Source organism: Rhinopithecus roxellana, chromosome 5, assembly GCF_007565055.1.
Source record: "Rhinopithecus roxellana isolate Shanxi Qingling chromosome 5, ASM756505v1, whole genome shotgun sequence".
NCBI classification, from domain to species: Eukaryota; Metazoa; Chordata; class Mammalia; order Primates; family Cercopithecidae; genus Rhinopithecus; species Rhinopithecus roxellana.
In genome coordinates, this window is record NC_044553.1 from 99,725,792 (window position 1) to 99,746,700 (window position 20,909).

At 36.8% G+C, this 20,909-nt stretch overlaps 1 protein-coding gene across 1 annotated transcript in view; it reads left to right on the plus strand.

Annotated features, from left to right (window-relative positions):
* FBXO33 (F-box protein 33) overlaps positions 1-20,356 on the plus strand; it is a 32,004-nt gene extending 11,648 nt beyond the window's left edge. Inside the window, exons 2-4 of the mRNA XM_010356640.2 lie at positions 15,529-15,639; positions 16,182-16,867; positions 18,255-20,356. Coding sequence (XP_010354942.2) covers positions 15,529-15,639; positions 16,182-16,867; positions 18,255-18,526 — 1,069 coding nt within the window. The 3' untranslated portion in view covers positions 18,527-20,356. The remainder of the gene's footprint in view (positions 1-15,528; positions 15,640-16,181; positions 16,868-18,254) is intronic.
* The last annotated feature ends 553 nt before the right edge of the window (positions 20,357-20,909 follow it).

Below are 20,909 nucleotides of genomic sequence, written 5' to 3' on the forward strand. Positions count from 1 at the left end.
CTCATGATCCGCCCGCCTCGGCCTCCTGAAGTGCTGGGATTACAGGCGTGAGCCACGGCGCCCAGCCACTTTCTTGTTTACTGAAGTATTTTAAAGCATATCCCAGATATCATTGCCATTTTACCTTACTAAAGTATGCAGGTCTGAAAATTATGTCCATTCTATGTAATGGACATTTCTACAATACCATTGATACCTTAACAGAGTTATCAGTAATTCCTTGGTATCATCTAATTTTTAAAAACAAGGTTGTTTTTAAAACCTTTATTTCTATTCCAACAATCTAATAAGCCCACGGATATTTAGAACTTAACCACTATAACTTTTCATGTCATTGGCACACAATATGCATATTTTAGTAATTAAATAAGCAAATTGTAGGAGAGCGGTGTGTAGGCTGTTTCTAAGTTGTAAGTGCTTAAGTATGTGCTTTAGCTCTAGATCTGGAACTCATTACTTTAAAATACTGTTAAAGGACAAAATTAAGTAGAAGAAATTCATTCTCTTTTGATGATAGTATGTGGCCTTTTGGATGCTTTAGAAAGATTATCAAGCACTGTTTATGACTTTGTGACATTTCACAACACATTTTAGGATTTACATAGGGACTAGTAAATAGGTTCTATCCTATCAATATTACCATGGGAATCAAAGTACATTGAAGAAACTTTCTAGCCAACTGTAATATTTTTCCAGTATTTTTTGTTACATGTCTTTTAAGCAAGTGTTATTTGTGACATTCTGCAGGAAATAACCCTGTTGATTTCTTTAGTTCACTTGCTATTCAACAATAAATAAATGAATGAGTAAATAAATTAAACTGAGATTACTGAGTTCACCTTAATTAAAAGGATTATGTAGCACAATTCCCTTATTTATTACTGGGATAGTCTCCTGGCCTCAAAATGAGGCATCTATTTATTACCACAGCCCAGTAGGTTCTGTTCCAGTATTGCTGCCTAGATGTTCTTTTCAGTCTCTTTTTTACCATCTGAAACAATGAGCCACTTGGAGGTTACATGCAGTTTTCTTGGCTTTACCATGTGGTCTATAATCTAGTTTCAACACCATACGTTTGAAAGCTGCCCTTGAGTTGTCATTTTTTTTGTTTTTTCTAACTTTTAAATTATTGTTTTCCATATCACTTAATAAATTTTCATTTTGAATTGAAAAATAAGTACCTAAAAGTGTTTTTTGCAAATGTTCATCCTATACTGCTCTAAAATATGTGTTATAATTTTTCCTATCACTTGAATAAAACCATTGTATTCAAGCACCTGGTTTAATTATAAGAAGCATCACTAAGTGGAAATTAAAACTTCAGTTCTCTACCTCGCTGTACTTTAACTAGTGTTGTAGTCTGAAACAGGTCACTTCACTTTCTTTGTCTACAATAGGAGAGGAATGAATTCGATAATCCCACAAATCTTCTGGCTTTAAAAGTATATCTCTCGTTACATATGTAGGGAAAGTTTGTGCATGTGTTGTGTACCATACTGTAAAGGGATTATTACCATTTTGTTGCTGCAATTAGAATTTTTTTCAGTTTCCTTTGAATGACATATTTCTAACACTGCTAGAACATTTTTAAATTATTGTATTGCTGGAACTATTCCAGAGAGAATCTTTACATTAACTTGTTAAGTTTTACTGTAATGCAGTTTGTTAATTTTTTAAATGATTTTAAAGTAAATCAGAGGCTCTGTAAATCAAATTTAACATTTTTTTCTGAATTCTTAAGTAATGTGTGCTTATAATAATAGAAAACTTGAAAATTACAAAGAAAAAAGTCCACCAGATATGATCACTGGTAAAATGTGATGCATCCTTCTACAGAATTGGAATAACAGTCTGTGTATGGTTTTATTCCTTTTTCCATTGATTAGATCATGCATTTTTTCACATAATTAAAAATCCTGTCGTGAGGGCAAGATGACAGAGGGAAGTCCTAGCCTTTGCTCTCCCATAGAAACATCAAGATAACAATACTTGGGCCAGGCGTGGTGGCTCACACCTGTAATCCCAGCACTTTGGGAGGCCAAGGCAGGTGGATCACGAGGTCAGGAGTTCAAGACCAGCCTGGCCAACTTGGTGAAACCCCATTTCTACTAAAAGTACAAAAATTAGCAGGGCAGAGTGGTGCATGCCTGTAGTCCCAGCTACTTGGGAGGCTGAGGCAGGAGAATTGCTTGAACCCAGGATGTGGAGGTTGCAGTGAACCAGGGTCGTGCCATTGCACTCCAGCCTGGGCAACAGAGCAAGACTCCGTTTCAAAACAATAAATAACAACACTCCTACTAAAATACCTTTATAAGAAATGCAGAATCCGGTTAATAAGTTGTAGCACCCCAGCCACATACATAACTGAGAAAATCCACACCATGATAGGTAAGGAGAGCAAATTCACTTTGCCCACATCAGCTTCTCCCCCAGACTAGCTTAGTTCAGAGCCCAGAGGATCACCCATGACTTCTCCCACATTGGGAAAGGAAAGAATGGAGCGTGCACTTGGCCATCTGGCCTCCTGGCATTTTAGTGCATCCCTGCCAATTTCTGTCTCACCTCATCCAGTGCTGAAAAACTGATAGTGCCCAGATGCCTGAAACAACTGAGAACAAAAGAAGGGTGAGTGGCCTCCTACAGCTGGCACTGTTCTGTAAGATTGGGAAAAGGCTCAGAACAAAGTGTTTCCCTTTAGGAGGGAAATGAAGGGAGCCTTGTCTCTAGCCTTTCAGTATGGTACCCAAAGGGCTGGTTTCCATCTCAGTTCATGCCACGTACTAAAGGACTGGCGGAGCCTGGATGCCTGTGACAGCTAGGAATAAAGGGAAATGGGTGGGTGCCCCCTACAGCAAACAGTACTCTGTGAGACTGGAAAAAGTACTGTTTCTTCAAAGTCACAGACAACAATGCAGCCATACAATAAACATGGAAAATCAAGAAAACATGACACAATCTAAGGAAGAAAATAATTATTTAGTAACCAATTTAAAAAAAAAAAAAAAAGTGGATGTATTAATTACCTACAAAGAATTTACATTAATCCTGTTAAAGAAGCTCACTGAGTTACGTGAAAACACTGGTAGGAAACTAAATGAAATCAGGAAAAGAATACATGAGCAAAGTAAGGATGTTAACAGAGAAACAATTAAAAAGAAGCAAATACTGGTGCTGAAGAATACAGTAACTGAACCGAAAAATTCACTACAGGAGTTCAACAAGCAGCTGACTTGATCAAGCAGAAGAAAGAATCAGTGAACTTGAAAACAGGTCATTTGAAATTATCAAGTTAGCGGAGCAAAATAAAAAGAATGAAAAGGAGTGAAGCTGTGGAACTCAAGCAAAGATAAGCAATGGACGTCACAGAAGTAGAAAAGGAGCAGACAGCTGTTTCAAGAAATAATGACTGAAAATTTCCCAAATCTGGTGAGGGAAATGTGAAGGTCAAAGAATACCAAACAGGATGAACCCAAAATGGTCTACATCAACACATATTATAATCAAATTGTCAAAAATCAAAGACAAAAGGTAAGTGAGATAAGTGCTGAAAGAAAAGAAAAAAAAACTGTCAACCAAAAATAGTATGCCCAGCAAAGCTATCCCTCAAAAATGGAGAGAAAGATTTTACCAGATAAACAAAAGCTAAAGAAGTTTATCATTACTAGAACTGCCTTACAAGAAATACTAATGGGAGTTCTTCAATATGAAACAAAGGAACAATAAATAACACAAAGCACATGACAGTAAAAAACTCACTAGTGAATATATAAACAAATAGAGAATACTCTAATGTTGTACTGCTGGTTAATAAATCACTGTAACTCTGGTATAAATGTTAAAAGGCAACAGGATTAGGCCGGACATCATGGCTCACACCTATAATCCCAGCACTTTGGGAGGCCAAAGCAGGTGAATCACCTAAGGTCAGGAGTTCAAGACCAGCCTGGCCAACATAGTGAAACCTTGTCTCTGCTAAAAATACAAAAAGTAGTCGGGCATGGCGGGTACCTATAAACCCAGCTACTTGGGAGGCTGAGGCAGGAGAATCACTTGAACCTGGGAGGCGGAGGTTGCAGTGAGCCAAGATCATGCCACTGCACTCCAGCCTGGGCAACAGAGCAAGACTCTGTCTCAAAAAAAGAAAAAGCCAACAGTATGAAGAATAACTCCAATAGTTAATTAGTGGATATGTAATATTGAAATATGTAAATTAGAACATCAGTAGCAAAGTATGCAGGAGTAAATGTGTACAGTTTTTGCATACAATTATATTATCTTAAAATGCACTATTATATATATAAGATCATTTATGTAAGCCGCATGTTAATCATAAAGCAAAAACATATACAGGCATACCTTGTTTTATTATGCTTCACTTTATTGCACTTCACAGGTATTGTGTTTTTTACAAATTAAGGTTGTGGCAACCCTGCATCAAGCAACTATATTGGCACCATTTGTCCAGTATCATGTGCCCACATTGTGTTTCTTATTATACCTTTGTTGTTGTTGTTGTTGTCGTCGTCATCGTCATTTTTTAGAAACAGTGTCTTGCTCTGACACCCAGGCTGGAGTGCAGTGGCATGATCATGGCTAATGGCAACCTCAACTCCTGGGCTAAAGAGATCCTCACCTTGGCTTCCCAGAGTGCTTGGATTACAGGTGTAAGCCACCACGCTGAGCCCACTCTTGTTATATCTGATGTGATCTGTTGTCAGTAATCTTTGATGTTACTATTGTAATCATTTTGGCACCCCACGAACCACACCTATAGAAAATACCTAATTTAATTATAAATTTTGTGTGTGTTCTGACTACTGACTGGCCCTTCCCCCATTTCTTGCCCTCACATTGAGCTGCCCAAATCCCTAAGACAATAATATTGAAATTAGGCCAATTGGCCATTCACAGTTGCCCACACCTGTAATCTCAGCATCAGGAAGATCACTTGAGCACAGGAGTTCAAGACCAACCTGGGGAACATAGACCCCCATCCCTACATAATATTTTAAAATTAGCTGGGCATAGTGGTGTGCACCTGTGTTCCCATCTACTCAGGAGGCTGAGGTGGGAAGATCACTTGAACCTGGGAAATCAGGGCTGCAGTGAGCTGTGATTACACCACTGCACTGCAGCCTGGGCAACAGAGCAAGACCCTGTCTCAGAAAAGAAAGAAAGAAAAAATTAGGCCTATTAATAACTCTACAATGACCTCTAATTGCTAAGTGAAAGGAAGAGTCCCACGTCTCTCACTCCAAGTCAAAAGCTAGAAATGATTAAGCTTCATAAGGAAGGCATTTCAAGAGCCCAGATAGGCCAAAAACTAGGCCTCTTGTACCAAACAGGCAAGTTGTGAATGCAAAGGAAAAGTTTTTGAAAGAAAGTCTAAGTGCTACTCCATCTATCACATGAGTGATAAGAAAGGGAAATGGCCTTATTGCTGATGAAGTTTTGGTGGTCTGGATAGAAGATGAAACTAGCCACAACATTCCCTTAATCCAAAGCCTAATCCAGAGTAAGCCTCTAATACTGTTCAAGTCTATGAAGGCTGAGAGAGGTAAGGAAGCTACAGGAGAAAAAGCTTGAAACTAGTAGAGGTTGGTTCATGAGGTTTAAAGCAAAAAGTTATCTACACAAAAATGTAAGCTGAGTCAGCAGGTGCTGTCATGGAAGCTGCAGAAGATCTAGCTAAGGTCATTGATGAATGTGGTTACAGTAAACAACAGATTTTTCAGTGTAGATAAAACAGCCTTCTATTGCAAGAAGATACCATCTAGGACTTTGATAGCTAGAGACAAGCCAATACCTGACTTTAAAGCGTCAAAAGACAGGCTGACTCTCGTTAGAGGTTAATGCATCTGGTCACTTTTAAGTTGAAGCCAATGCTCATTTGCTATTCTAAAAATCCTAGGACCCTTAAGAATTATGCTAAATCTACTCTGCCTGTGCTCCATAAGTGGAACAACAAAGCATGGATGATAGCACATCTGTATACAGCATAATTTACTGACCGTTTTAAGCCCACTGTGGAGAGGTACTGTTTACAAAAAGGTTCCTTTTGAAATTAATCTCATTGACAATGTACATGGTCACTCAAGAGCTCTGATGCAGATGAACCAGGAGATTCATGTTGTTTTCACGCTTGCGAACACAACATCTGTTCTTCAGTCTGTGGATCCAAGAGTAATTTTGACTTTCAAGTCTTATTATTTAAGGAATACATTTTATAAGATTGTAGCTGCCATAGATAGTGATTTCTCTGGTAGATTTGGGAAAAGTAAACTGAGGATTCACCCATTCTAGATGCCATTCAGAACATTCATGATTCATGGGAGGAGATCAAAATATCAACATTAACAGGACTTTGTAAGAGGTTGAATTCCAGCACTCATGGATCATTTGAGTGTTTCAAGACTTCAGTGGAGGAAGTCACTAGATGTGGTAAAAAATTGCAAGAGAACTAGAATTGGAAGTGAAGCCTGAAGGTTTGACTAAATTGCTGCAATCTCATCATAAAACTGGAATGCATGAGAAGTTGCTTTTTGTGTATGAACAAAGAAAGTGGTTTTTGAGATTAGAATCTACTTCTAATGAAGATGCTGTGAATGTTGTTGAAATTATAACAACAAAGGCTTTAAGAATATTCCATAAACTTAGCTGATACAGTAGCAGCAGAGTTTAAGGGGATGGAGTCCAATTGTAAGAACAATCTCTACTGTGAATAAAAAGCTATTAAGCAGCATAGCATGCTACAAAGAATCTTTCATGAAAGGAAGAGTCAACAGATGCAGCAAACTTCATTGTGTTACTTTAAGAAATTGCCAGTCACTCCAACCTTCAACTATTACCCTGATCAGTGAGTAGCCATCCAATATTGGGGCAAGACATTCTACCAGCCAAAGATTACAACTAGCTGAAGACTCAGGTGATTGTTAGCATCTTTTAGCAATAAAGTATTTTTTAGTTAAGGTATGTATATTGCTTTTTAACTTGAAAAACAAAAAATTATTTGACTTTCTTTATTTCAATATTCACTTTATCGCAGTGGTCTGGAAGTGAACCTGCAATATCTCCAAGTTATGCCTGTAGTAGATACACAAAAGATAAATACATAGCACTACAAAAAAATCATCAAATCACAAAGGAAGACAGCAAGAGAAGAATGAAAAAACTACAAACAAAATGACAATAGTAAGTCTTTACCTATTATTACTTTAAATATAAATGGATTAAATTCCATCATCAAAAGTCATTGAGTGGCTGAGTGAATTAAAAAAACAGGAACCCACCATGTGCTGGGTATATAAGTTATATACTTATATCTTAGAAAATAGACTTTAAGTCAAAAACTGACACAAGAGACAAGGTCATTATAGAATGATAGGGTCAGTCAGGAAGACATAACAATTATAAATATATATGCATCCAGTATCAGGGCACCTAAATACATAAAGCAAATATTAACATACCTGAAGGGAAAAACAAACAAACAATATAGTAATAAAAGAAGACATCAAGACACCACTCTCAACAATGGATAAATCATTTAGACAGAAAATCAATGAGGAAACACTGGATTTTAACCAAACTATGGCCCAAATGGACCTAACAGATACATACAGAACATTCCATCCAACAACAGCAGTTTACACATTCTTCTCAAGCAGACATGGAACATTCTCCAGGATAAATCACATGTTAGGCTACAAAACAAGTCTTAACAAATTTAAGATTGAAATCATGTCAGATATCTTTTCAGACCACAATAATATAAAGCTAGAAATCAATAAAAGGAGGAAAATTTACAAATATGTGGAAATGGAAGTCAATAAATATTAAAAGGGAAGTCATATCGATTAATTGATATATTAATATCTATATATAATTGATGTTAATATCAGTTAATTATACTAATTTATAATCTATTGATAATTGATATATTAATGTCAGTCAATATAATATTAAAAGGGAAGTCAAGGCCAGATGCCAGTGGCTCATGCCTGTAATCGCAGCACTTTGAAAGGTGAAGGTCAAGAGATCGAGACCATCCTGGCCAAACATTGTGAAACCCCGTCTCTACTAAAAATGCAAAAATTATCTGTACGTGGTGGCATACACCTGTAGTCCCAGCTACTCGGGAGGCTGAGGCAGGAGAATGATTTGAACCTGGGAGGCGGAGGTTGCAGTGATCTGCGATCCGCCACTGCACTCCAGCCTGGGCGACAGTGCGAGACTGTCTCAAAAAAAAAAGGCGGGGAAGTCAAATAATGTCTTGATACAAATAAAAATAAAAACTTACCAAAACGTATAGCAAGTGGCAAAAGTAATACTAAAAGGAAAATTTATAGCAAAAAAATGTTAAGAAAGAAGAAAAGGCCAGGCGCAGTGGCTCACGCCTGTAAGCCCAGCACTTTGGGAGGCAGAGGCACACAGATCATGAGGTCAGGAGTTTGAGACCAGCCTGGCCAACATAGTGAAACCCTGTCTCTACTAAAACTACAAAAAATTAGCTGGGTGTGGTGGTGGTTGCCTGTAATCCCAGCTGCCTGGGAGGCTGAGGCAGGAGAATTGCTTGAACCTGGGAGGCAGAGGTTGCAGTGAGCCGAGATCACACACTGCACTCCAGCCCAGGTGACAGTGCAAGACTCCATCTCAAAAGCACATATACACCATGGAATACTATGCAGCCATAAAAAAGGATGAGTTTGCGTCCTTTGTAGGGACATGGATGCAGCTGGAAACCATCATTCTTAGCAAACTATCACAAGAACAGAAAACCAAACACCGCATGTTCTCACTCATAGGTGGGAACTGAACAATGAGATCACTTGGACTCGGGAAGGGGAACATCACACATCGGGGCCTATCATGGGGAGGGGGGAGGGGGAGGGATTGCATTGGGAGTTATACCTGATATAAATGATGAATTGATGGGTGCTGACAAGTTGATGGGTGCAGCACACCAACATGGCACAAGTATACATATGTAACAAACCTGCACGTTATGCACATGTACCCTAGAACTTAAAGTATAATAAAAAAAAAAAAAAAGAAAAAGAAAAAAAAATTTCATACAACTTAACTTTAAACCCTAAGGAATTAGAAAAACAACATTCAAAGCCCACAGTTAGCAGAAGAAAGGAAATAATAAATATTAGAGCAGAAGTAAATACAGACTAGAAAAAGCAGTAGTAAGGACTAACAAAGCTAGGTGTTGCTTTTTGAAAAGATAAACAAAATTGACAAACCTTTAGAGTAAGACAAAAGACTCAAAGAAGTGAAAGAGGAGACATTAAAACTGATGCCACAGAAATACAATAAGACTATAAGAGACTCCTGTGAGCCTTCATTTCCAATAAATTGGATAATCTAGAAGAATAAATAAATTCCTAGAAACATAAACCTTCCAAAACTGAATCATGAAGGAAATATAAAATATCATCAGATGAATAACAAATGAGAGTGAATCCATAATTTTTAAAAACCTCCCCCCAAAAAAGAAAAACCAGGACTGGATGGCTTGACAGGTGAATTCTACGAAATATTTGAAGAAGAATTAATGTCAGTCTTTCTTGAACTCTTCCAAAAAGTTGAGGAAGAGGGAACGCTTCTAAACTCATTTTATGTGCCTAGCACTGCTGTGATACCAAAGCCAGATGAGGTCACTAACAATAAAACTATAGGTCAGTGTCTCTGATGAACATAGATACCAAAATCCTCAACAAATACTAGCAAACCAAATTCAACAGCACTTTAAAAGGATCGTACATCCTAAATAGGATTTATCCCTGGAGTGCAGGCATGGTTCACCATATGCACATCAATAAATATAATACGCCACATTGTAACAATGGATAAAAATCATGACCATGTCAATAGATGCAGAAAAAGCATTTGATGAAATTCAACATTCTTTTATGATATAGCACTCAAAAAATTAACCATAGAAGGAATGTACCTCAGCATTATAATAAAGTCCATATATGACCATGTATGACAAGCCCGTAGCTTAACATCATACTCATCAGTGAAAAACTGGAACCTTTTCCTCTAAGATCAAGAACAAGATGTGGATGCCTGCTCTTGCCACTTCTATTCAGCACAGTATTGGAAGTCCTAGCCAGAGCAATTAGGGAAGAAAGATAAAAGCATCCAAATCTGAAAAGAAAAACTAAAATTATCTGCAGATGACATGGCATTATATATAGAAAACACTAAAGACACCACCCAAAATAAAACTCTTAATAAACAAATTCAGCAAGGTTGGTGGATGCAAAACCAACATACAGAAATCAGTTGCAGTTCTATACATTCAACAGGAAATTAAGAAAATCCCATTGACAGTAACATCAAAAAGAATAAAATATTTACGAATAAACTTAGCCAAAGAGGTGAAAGTCTTCTGTTTTACTGATGAAAGAAATTAAAGCAGATACAAATAAATGGAAAAACATCTCATGTTCATGATTGGAAGAAATAATATTGTTAAAATCTCCATACTACCCAAAGCAGTCTACAGATTCAATGCAATCTCTATTAAAACCTCAGTGGCATTTTTTACAGAAATAGAAAAATAACCCTAAAATTAACATGGAACTACATAAGACCCCAAATAGCCAGAGCAGTCTTGAAAAAGAACAAAACTGGAGGCATCATACTTCCTAATTTCAAAATACATTACAAAGCTACAGCAATCAAAACAGTATCATGCTAGCATAAAGATGGATGTATAGACCAATGGAGCAGAAGAGAGACCCCATAAATAAACCCACTCATTTATGATTAACTGATCTTTGACAAGGGAACCAAGAACATAAAATGGGGAAAGGATAGTCTCTTCAACAAATGGTGTTGTGTAAACAGGAAATCCACAGGCAAAAGAAGGAAATTGGATCCTATCGTAGACCATGGCCAGAAATCAAAGCAAAATGGATCAAAGACTTAAATATAAATTCTGAAACTGTAAAACTTCTCACAGAAAACATAGGGGGAAAGCTTCTTGGCATTGGTCTTGGCAATGACTTTGTGGTCACCAAAAACAAAGGCAACAGAACCAAAAATAGGCAAGTGGGACTGTATCATAATAAAAGCTCTGTACAGAAAGGGAAACAACAAAATTAAAAAGCAAGCTGAAGAGACTGAGGCAGGCAGATTGCTTGAGCCCAGGAGCTCGAGACCAGCCTGGACAACATGATAAAACCCCATCTCTACAAAAAAATACAAAAGTAGCTGGGTGTGGTAGCATGCATGTGTAGTCCCAGCTGCTTGAGAGGCTGAGGTGGGAGGATCCATTGAGCCCAGGAGATCGAGGCTACAGTGAGCCATGATTATGCCACTGCATTCCATCCTGGAAAACAGCAGGACCCTGTCTAAAAGAAAAAAAAAAGGTTAGATAAAAGTAAGGAGGCTGAGGCGTAGATCACTTGAGGTCAGGAGTTCAAGACCAGCCTGGCCAACATAGTGAAACCTGTATCTACTAAGAAAAAAAAAATACAAAAAAAGAGAAAAAAACAGGTGTGGTGGTGCACACCTGTAATCCCAGCTGCTTGAGAGGCTGAGGCAGGAGAATTGCTTCAGTCTGGGAGCCAGAGGTTATAGTGAGCTGAGATGGCGCACTGCATTCCAGCCTGGACCACAGAGTGAGACTCCATGTCCAGAAAACAAAGAGAAATAGAAGTTAAATATTAGCAAAACACCTATCAAGATAAGAGGTTAATATCCAAAATATATAAGTAACTCGTATAACTCAATAGCAAAAAATAAAAATTTAACCTAATCTTAAAACAAGCAAAAAACAAATAGACATTTCTCCAAAGACGACATACAAATGGCCTCCAGGTATATGGAAAGATGCTGAGTATCATTAATCATGGAAATGCAGATCAAAACCACAGTGAGATATCAACTCACATCTTAGCATGTCTGTTATCAAAAATAAATTTAAGGCCAGGCTTGGTGGCTCACGCCTGTAATCCCAACACTTTGGGAGGCTGAGACAGGCAGATTGATTGAGTCCAGGAGTTCAAGACCAGCCTGGCCAACATGGTAAAACCCTGTCTCTACTAAAAAATACAAAAAAAGTTAGCTAGGCATGGTAGCACACACCTGTAGACCCAGCTGCTCAGGAGGCTGAGGTAAGAGAATCGCCTGAGCCTGGGAAGTTGAGGCTGCAGTGAGCCAAGATGGCGCCCTGCACTCCAGCCTTGGCAACCGGAGACCCTGTTTCTAAATAAATAGACATTTGTGAGGATGTAGAAAAGTTGGAACTTTTATGCAACTGTTCGTGGGAGTGTAAAATGGTGCAGCCACTGTGGAAAGCAATATGGAGATTCATTAAAAATAGTACTGCTGTATGATCCAGTAATGGAATATTTCTGGATATGTATACAAAAAGATTGTAATCAGGATCTCAAAGATATCTGCACACCCATGTTCAGTGCACCATTATTCACATTAGCCAATATAAGGAAACAATCCAAATGTCCATCAAAGATGAATAAAGAAAATGTGATATATACATGCAATGGAAAAATATTAAGCCTTAAAAATAAAGAGAGAGGAGAAATCCTACTATATGCAACAACCTAGATGAACCCACAGGACCTTATGCTACGTGAAATAAGTCAGTCACAGAAGGATACATACTGCATGACTCCACTTATGTGAGGTATCTAAAATAGTCAAACTCCCAGAAGCAGAGAATAAAATGGTGATTGCTGGGGCTGTAGGGAGGGAAAAATGGAGAATTGTTAATGAGTATAAAATTTCTGTTCTGCAAGATGAAAAATTTCTAGAGATCTGTTGTAAAGCATAGTACCTATTAGGATTGTGTTGAGTCTGTTGATCAATTTGGGGAGAATTGACATGTTTACAGTATTGAAACTTCCAGCCAACAGATGTGGAATTCCATTTACTTAGATCTTGTTTGATTTACTTCAACAATGTTTTGTAGTTTTCAATGTATAGGATTGATACTTCTGTTCAGTTTATTCCTAAATATTTTGTATTTTTGATACTACTGTAAATACTTCTTTTTTAAATCTTAATTTCCAAATGTTCATTGCTAGCATGTAGAAATACAATTGATTTTTATATATTGACCTTGTATCATGTGACCTTACTCAACTCACTAACCTTACTAAACTCATAGTAGCTTTTTTTTAGATTCCTTAGAATTTTTGTTTAAATGACCATGTAATTGGCAAATTAGGACACCTCTGCTTCTTCCTATCTAATCCATATTCTTTTTATTGATAAATAGTTTTATGGAGTATAGTTGTAATAGCTGATTTAAATTCGTTCCTTAAATCCTTCATCTGCCATTTCTGAGTATATTTCTGTTGATGGATTTTTCGCCTAGTTGTGAGCCATGTTTCCTTACTACTGTGTGGACTCTACTGCTTTCCAGCAGTACTCTCTTCTTCAGCCTTGTAGTTTTGCCCCACGCGTGTACAAATCATTACTCAGCCAAAAACCTGGGTAATATAGAGTCTTTGCAAATCTGTGAAGCTCTCTCTGTACATTTCCTTTGTCTCTGGTACTCTGCCCTAAAATTCTAGACTGCAGACTCCCTAAAATCTCTGTCCTTGACTCAGACTACCAGGCTATGTTGTAACCTGAAAACTCTTTCCAGGCCATCATCTCAGGCAATTATAGTACACACTTCATTTTTTCCCCATTTTCCAGGATCAGAGTCCTATATTGCTTATTGTCCAGTGTCTGAAAACAATTATTTTATGTTTTGTCTAGTTTTATAGTTGTTTACAGAGGGAAGGCAGTTGTCCTTGTTTAATTCTTTGTAAAAGAAGTAAAAGTTTCTTCCATATGTATTTTAATACCACCAAATAAATGAAAGTTGAGTTGAAAGGAGGAAAGTACTGAGATTGTATGACTTGCCTGAGTATTATTAGAAATTGAGTGTGATATATTTGTTCTACTTTATATAAAACCTTATATTCTCCAAAGCCAAATATCCACTTTTATGGATACTTGTCCTTCACAGCACTGAATCACTATTGTGTCTCTAATATATAGCACAGTTCCTGGTACTTCGTAGGCCCTCAGGGAATTGTTGGTTAAATGAATAAACGAATTAATGATTATTCCTCAAGCTAAATTTTAGAATCACTGGGCTTTTCAGTGCAGTTAAGGTGATTTACTTGAGAAAATGTGACATACCGTCAAGAAATGGTATTTTTCGGGCCAGACATGGTATCTCATACCTGTAATCTCAGCCCTTTGAGAGTCCAGTACGGGAGGATTACTTGAGCCCACAAGTTCAAGACCAGCCTGAGGAACATAGCAAGACCTTATCTCTACAAAATATTACAAATTATCCACATATGGTGGCACATGCCTGTGGTCCCAGCTACTCAGGAGGCTGAACTGGAAGGATCACTTAAGCCCAAGAGGTTGAGGCTGCAGTGAGCCATGATCATACCACTACACTCCAACCTGAACAACAGAGCGAGACAGTGTCTCCAAAATCTTGTATCACTGTTGTAGATATTTTTTAATTAAAATTATCTCATTTTATGTTGTAAATGGAATCACTAGTTGGTTGTTATTGGACTCAGGAGTTTTATCTTTATCCATTTGTTTTTCTCCTATTTTATTTACAATTTTACTATTAGAAAACTATATGTTTGGTAGATAAAATTATCTAAAACCAAAAGATTTTTACATCATTTTCTTTTTTAGGTAGAGTCTGTCTCCCAGGCTGGAGTGCAGTGGCACAATCTTGGCTCACTGCAACCTCCGCCTCCCAGTTCAGCTGAGATTACAGGCGTATGCCACCATGCCCAGCCAATTTTTGTATTTTCAGTAGAGACAAGGTCTCGCCATGTTGGCCAGGCTGGTCTTGAACTCCTGGCCTCAAGCGATCCCCTGGCCTTGGTCTCCCAAAGTGCCAGCCAGGACTACAGGTGTGAGCCACCGCACCTAGCCTTACATAGTTTTCTACTTCCCTTGTTCATAAGCTGTATGGTTTGATCATAAAACTGGAGAAGGTTCTCTTTAGATTTTGGTTAAGGAATATTTCTTACTGAGTAGGTATCTTCAGGGCAGTGATTTACCCTGGAGCATTTAACATGTTAACTAAATTAACTGGTTTGAGGAAATGTTTATATTGTAATTATCATCTCTATAAAATTTAGAGCTTATATAGTTTGTCATACGTCATTGTGTTACTTATACCTAAACCCTATAAGGTAGGTATTGTTACTACTGATGAAGAATTGAGTCTCAGGCACATTAAGAGACTTTTCCATGGTCATTATAATATTGAGTTCCTGAACTAATCTGTATACCCTAGTCCTTGTTCTTTAAAGCTTTTGCCACTTCTCCTGTATCATGTTGCTTTGTATGTATAAAGAAATCTGAATGTATGTATAAAGAAATCTGAAAGTACTTAACTGGATTCTAAGTGAGTTATAAAATAGAAACCTTGCTAGAATATCCCCTTTGCATATTCTTATTTTTTTAAGTATAAATTATTTAGAAAATCATTTTAAATGATTTTTCTTGTAGGAACCTTCAGAAGTTTAGTCTTTTTGGAGACATAAGTGTTCTACAACAGCAAGGAAGTTTGTCAAATACATACCTCAGCAAGGTGGACCCTGATGGCAAAAAAATTAAACAGTAAGTTACATGGTTAATGGAAAGGAGGTTGTACTATTTATTAATAATGTGTTTTTTCTAATAAATTATGAGATACAAACAGAAGAGTAATGATTTTTTTCCTGAAAGGAACATAGGTCCTGGAAATGTTTTAATGATGAAACATAGTGATCCGCATCTGCCATTCCATCTCATAAATCTTTAAGACAAATCAAATAACTTGGTGAATAATTATTGCTATATAAAATTATTTCCCTACTTGCCTTTGCTATAACATAAATTGTATGTCATCATACTTTTCTACTAAACGGGTATAAGTGGTGCTTTTCTTGGATGAGGAACATATTTCTGTGTGTTTAATAGATCTGTGTGTTTAATATACCTTTTCATTACATTTTAATGTGAATTTTAATGGTATTTACTGTGGGTTGAATAGAAATTACCTAATGAGGAAGACTAGATCTCAAAATTGCATGTTTTTCATTGCCTATTTTCAAAAGTCAGTGTTAAAAGTTTAGAACTGAATGTTAATGGGATCACCGTGGCATGTGTTTTCCTTATAGAATTCAGCAACTGTTTGAAGAAATCCTGAGTAATAGCAGGCAACTGAAATGGCTGTCCTGTGGGTTTATGCTGGAAATAGTAACGCCAACATCACTGTCATCTCTCTCTAATGCTGTTGCCAACACCATGGAGCACCTGAGTTTACTTGACAATAATATTCCTGGTAACAGCACTCTTATTACTGCAGTTGAACTGGAGCGATTCGTGAATCTGCACTCACTTGCCTTGGATTTTTGTGACTTTACAGCTGAGATGGCAAGAGTCTTAACTGATAGCAACCATGTGCCTTTGCAGCGACTGTCTCTTCTGGTTCACAATGTTTCCGTAATGCACAAGTCTCTGGACAACATGCCAAATGATGAACACTGGAAAGCCCTGTCACGAAAGAGCACCAACCTTCGGGTCTATATAATGGCCTTTGATATCAAGAGTGAAGATATGTTAAAGATTCTGAAACCCAGTATACCACTAGAGAGGATTCATTTTGATAGCTATATCACTTGTGTTTCAGGGGCTATTGTTGATCTTATATCCAGGCAATATGACAAGTTCCTCACTCATTTTATTTTAATGAATGATGTGATTGACACGTCTGGTTTTCCAGATCTTAGTGACAACCGAAATGAAGATCCGTTGGTTTTATTAGCATGGAGGTGCACAAAGCTCTCGCTTCTGGCAATTCATGGTAGGTGATTTTGTTCATTATAATCTAATACTGGAATTACACCGAAAACATTTTATGCCAGTGAAGAGATAGCACTGACCTTGATAGTATCAAGAAATCTTGTATCAACTTGATATGCAGATTCTTATGCTTTCTAAAGCTTGCAAGATACATCACTTACAAAAGGAAAATCATATTTAACCCTAAGTGTTCTGCTCCAGCTTCCCTGTTACTTTTTTGTCCATCATTTGAATGGCGGTATTTAAAAAAAAAAAAAAATCAATGAAATTAATTTAACTGTCTAAGAAAGCACACATACCTGTGGTAGATACATTTCCTCTAATCACTCGACCCCTTAAAACATAGCGCGGGGGAAGAGAACGTATTATTTCTTTCTTGCTCACTACCTCATCGTTTAGGTTCTTGGTATCAAAGTATTAATGTGTGTAATTTTTTTTAACAATGGTTCCATTGATATGCTTATTTCATTTTAACGTGACCTGTTCTCATTTGGATCGAGAGTTGGTATTCTGACAAATAAATTTACTTCCTTTTTCGGATACTTGGTAAGATAATTACAAAGTAGTCTATAAGAATGTCTTAAACTCTCTTATTAGCTATCTTACCAGCACTGTTTCATTATTTTTTTTTAGCGTTCCTTTGTATTTGGGAATGTATGTCTTGCTTTTCAAGTCTTGCTTTATGCCAGTCATTAGAGGTGGTAGAAAAGACTAGATCAATACTGAAAGTGGTAAACACAGTGGGGTAAAGACATATCAGGTTATTTAAAAGTTAATTTAAGCCAGTCTTTTTAAAGCCTTTTTCTTCTTTAAGCTAAAGCTCCCCACATTCATCCCCCTTTATTCCTTCCCAGAAGTAGTTATTATTCTGAAGTTGGTGTATATCATTCCCATGATTGTTTTATAATTTACATACTTGCTACTGACAATTAACAGTTTATCTTTAAAGTGTCACTTCGTAACTTTGTGAAGCATTATAGGAGATGATTTTTCGCAAATGAAAAATACATTTACCATGTGTGGTTAACAGATACGTGTATATATGAACTAAAAATTTCATCCTTATGGTACATCGTTGCCCAAAGCTGTAAAATTTATTTGTATATACTTTAAATGTCTATTTTACTGAATGAAGTAGTATCATAAAGGATTAGATCCGCTGCCAGTTCACCACCTATAGTGGTACTCTTGAACACAACTTGTAGCCTTTTTTTTCTGGGCTATACAACCATGTTTCCTATTCCAATTTCAATATATTTCTAAAGGAAAAAGACCAAAATGGTAAGTGAGATACAAATTTGAAGCTTCTCTAGAAGCTTTGAATGAGAAAAGACAGACGTATCAAAGAGAAAAGGAAATGACAGTGTTGTCTTCTGTTAATTTTTCAGGTTACATGGTATGGGCACACAACCTCATTGCCATTGCTCGTCTTCGGGGCTCTGATCTGAAAGTGCTTGAAGTCACCGAAGAAAGCATTGATTTTGACCAAGGTGAACTGGCTGACCAGGATGTAGATCCAGTGCATAACCTTATTGAGCAGGTATCCCTGGGCCTGGGTCAACCTTGGCACGCAGTCATGGACATCGAATCACTCAGTGTCTTCACTGAACCAAATCGTCATTTTTACAGAGAGATGCAAAGCTTCAGTGAAGACATTTAGCTTTTTTTTAAATGTAGAATTCCTGTGGTTACATATGCAAGTAGGGTCCTATTATGTTTTTTTTTTTCCAATAGTGTGAATTAATCCTTTTGTGCTGTGTTTAATCAGTATTAGCTTTATAGAATTATATATGTATATTCTACTTCTTGATCAAAGAACGTAGTCGGGTATTGGTTTAGAAGTTCAAAGTGACAATGTATAGGGCTTTCACGGTTAATGGACTTGTTACCAAACCTTAAGGATATACAGCCGAAGATTGTCTGAGGTTGCTGGCTAACTTTATTTTTCACTGAGTTACTCTGCCTTTTTGACGTTTTTATTCTTTGTGTGTCAGAGTTCAGAGCTCAGGAGCCAAAATATTTTTATACATATATAGATATATATCCATAGCCTGGTAGATTTATATGCAATGCACTGCATCCATGCATTCTGATAGCATTTCATTAATTTTGATTTCAAATGGAAGATAAATAATATCCCAAATGAATTATCTGTAACACAAAAGCCAAGACTTTAACTTTCATTACATATCTAATAGTCGGTATCACCAGTTACCATTTTGAATTTTGTATAGTACTAGAACATCGCTTAATCCTTTTTTTAAAAAAAATGCATTTACATAAACATGAATACTGAAATCGTTGGATTTTTTTTAACTATATTTGACATAATTTTATTCATCAATTACATTACACATTCATTTAGCCCAGATTTCAAATAGTGGGGGAAGAAAGAAACTGTATTTCAGAGTAAAACCTCCTAAAGGAAATAAAAATACAGAGTTGTAAATACACATGCTTGCAAAAACATTAGTCGTGAAATCCCTAACAACAAGTCACTGGATTTTTCTCTGTCAGCACGCGTGTCAGCTGCCAAAGAATAGACTTAATGAAGAAGTGCCCACATGCTGGCAGGGGCCGGCCCACTATGGCCAGCCAGATACTGCTAGATTGTAATATTTAAGGTCGAATTTCGACCTGTGGTACACAGCTGTGCTGTGGCTCAGTCAGCAACCTCAGAACTCTGAAAAAACAAAACAAAACAAAAAAAAAAAAAAAACATGCACCTGTTTCACTGTGAATAGTGAATGTAAAGGAAAGAAAGGAAAAACTGAAAGCTTGTTCTATCACAGGTATGAGCTGCTATGATACATGAAGAACATTCCATGAAGTATGTTTTAAAACCTTGTTATATCTGAGAGGCTTTAAAAGCCTATTAACTGTTTCAGGGCAACCGCGGTACAGACGTGGTCTCTGTGAGACTTCCACCTGACCCCAGTTTTAAGTGGTACGAATGTTGTGCATTTAATGTTAAAGGACAGTCTGCAATAATAAAGTAAGTAGCCAACCTGGGTGCCCAGCAGTGCTGAGACCTGGCTGCTCTATTGTAAGCTTTGGAAACACAATTTATGCAACAGATGTCCAGATATGATTCTATTTATGGAAAAAAGTTTATATGTGTTTTACAAATGGTTTTACCATCTTATATTAAAATGACCTTTTGACAGGTATGCACTGTTTTGTCTCCAGTGAGCACATACCATGCGGATTTTATATGTACATCAGTAGTGTGAATCCACTGGCACAGTGTGTGTAAATGCCAGATGTGGTGAGATTTTATCTTATAAATGTGATCAGATAAAATAACTCCTGACAGAAACTGTAAGGAAACCAGCTGAATGTTTGACCTGATGACTGATGTTGTATGGTTTATGTTAAATGTATATTCTTTTAATCAATGAATAAAGCATTAAAAATGATCATTGTAATATATTTTATTGTATATGAAGCATGACTACTTTTAGTGTTAAATAAACTGCAATAATCCTTACATTGTGTATAATAATGTGTTAGTATTCTGGTTGTATTCTGGTGCAGCAAAGCTTAAATTTGAGAATACATTATAAAAAGTCTTAGCTGAATAGTTTGGAGAATTTTTTTACAAAAATTCACTTGGACAAAATACAAGCTTAAAAGCAAACACTGGATTTCTTAGCCCAAAATCTCTATATTATGCACCTAGAATACATTATCAATATGGTAAAACTTAATTTATAGACTAGAGGGGCTGTTTTTTAAAAGATACCAAATGCAGAAATACTTAGATATGCCAATATTAAATTCTTCATAAACCCCTATATTCCTTTATTTTGGCATTCTAATCTCTGTTCTTGGTTGTTGAGATTCACAGCTCTTATTCATAGGAAACAAAAGGACTTCTTTTCTTCCTTCCATCTTCCCTTCCTTATCATTCCAGACATTGACTCTTCCAGGTACTGCTTTATCTTGGAATAATCTGGTGTTCACAAATAATTGTCCTTATACTTACCACTTCATTACTTCCTGGAATATCTAACTCCTTTGAATGAATCAACATGTTTAAG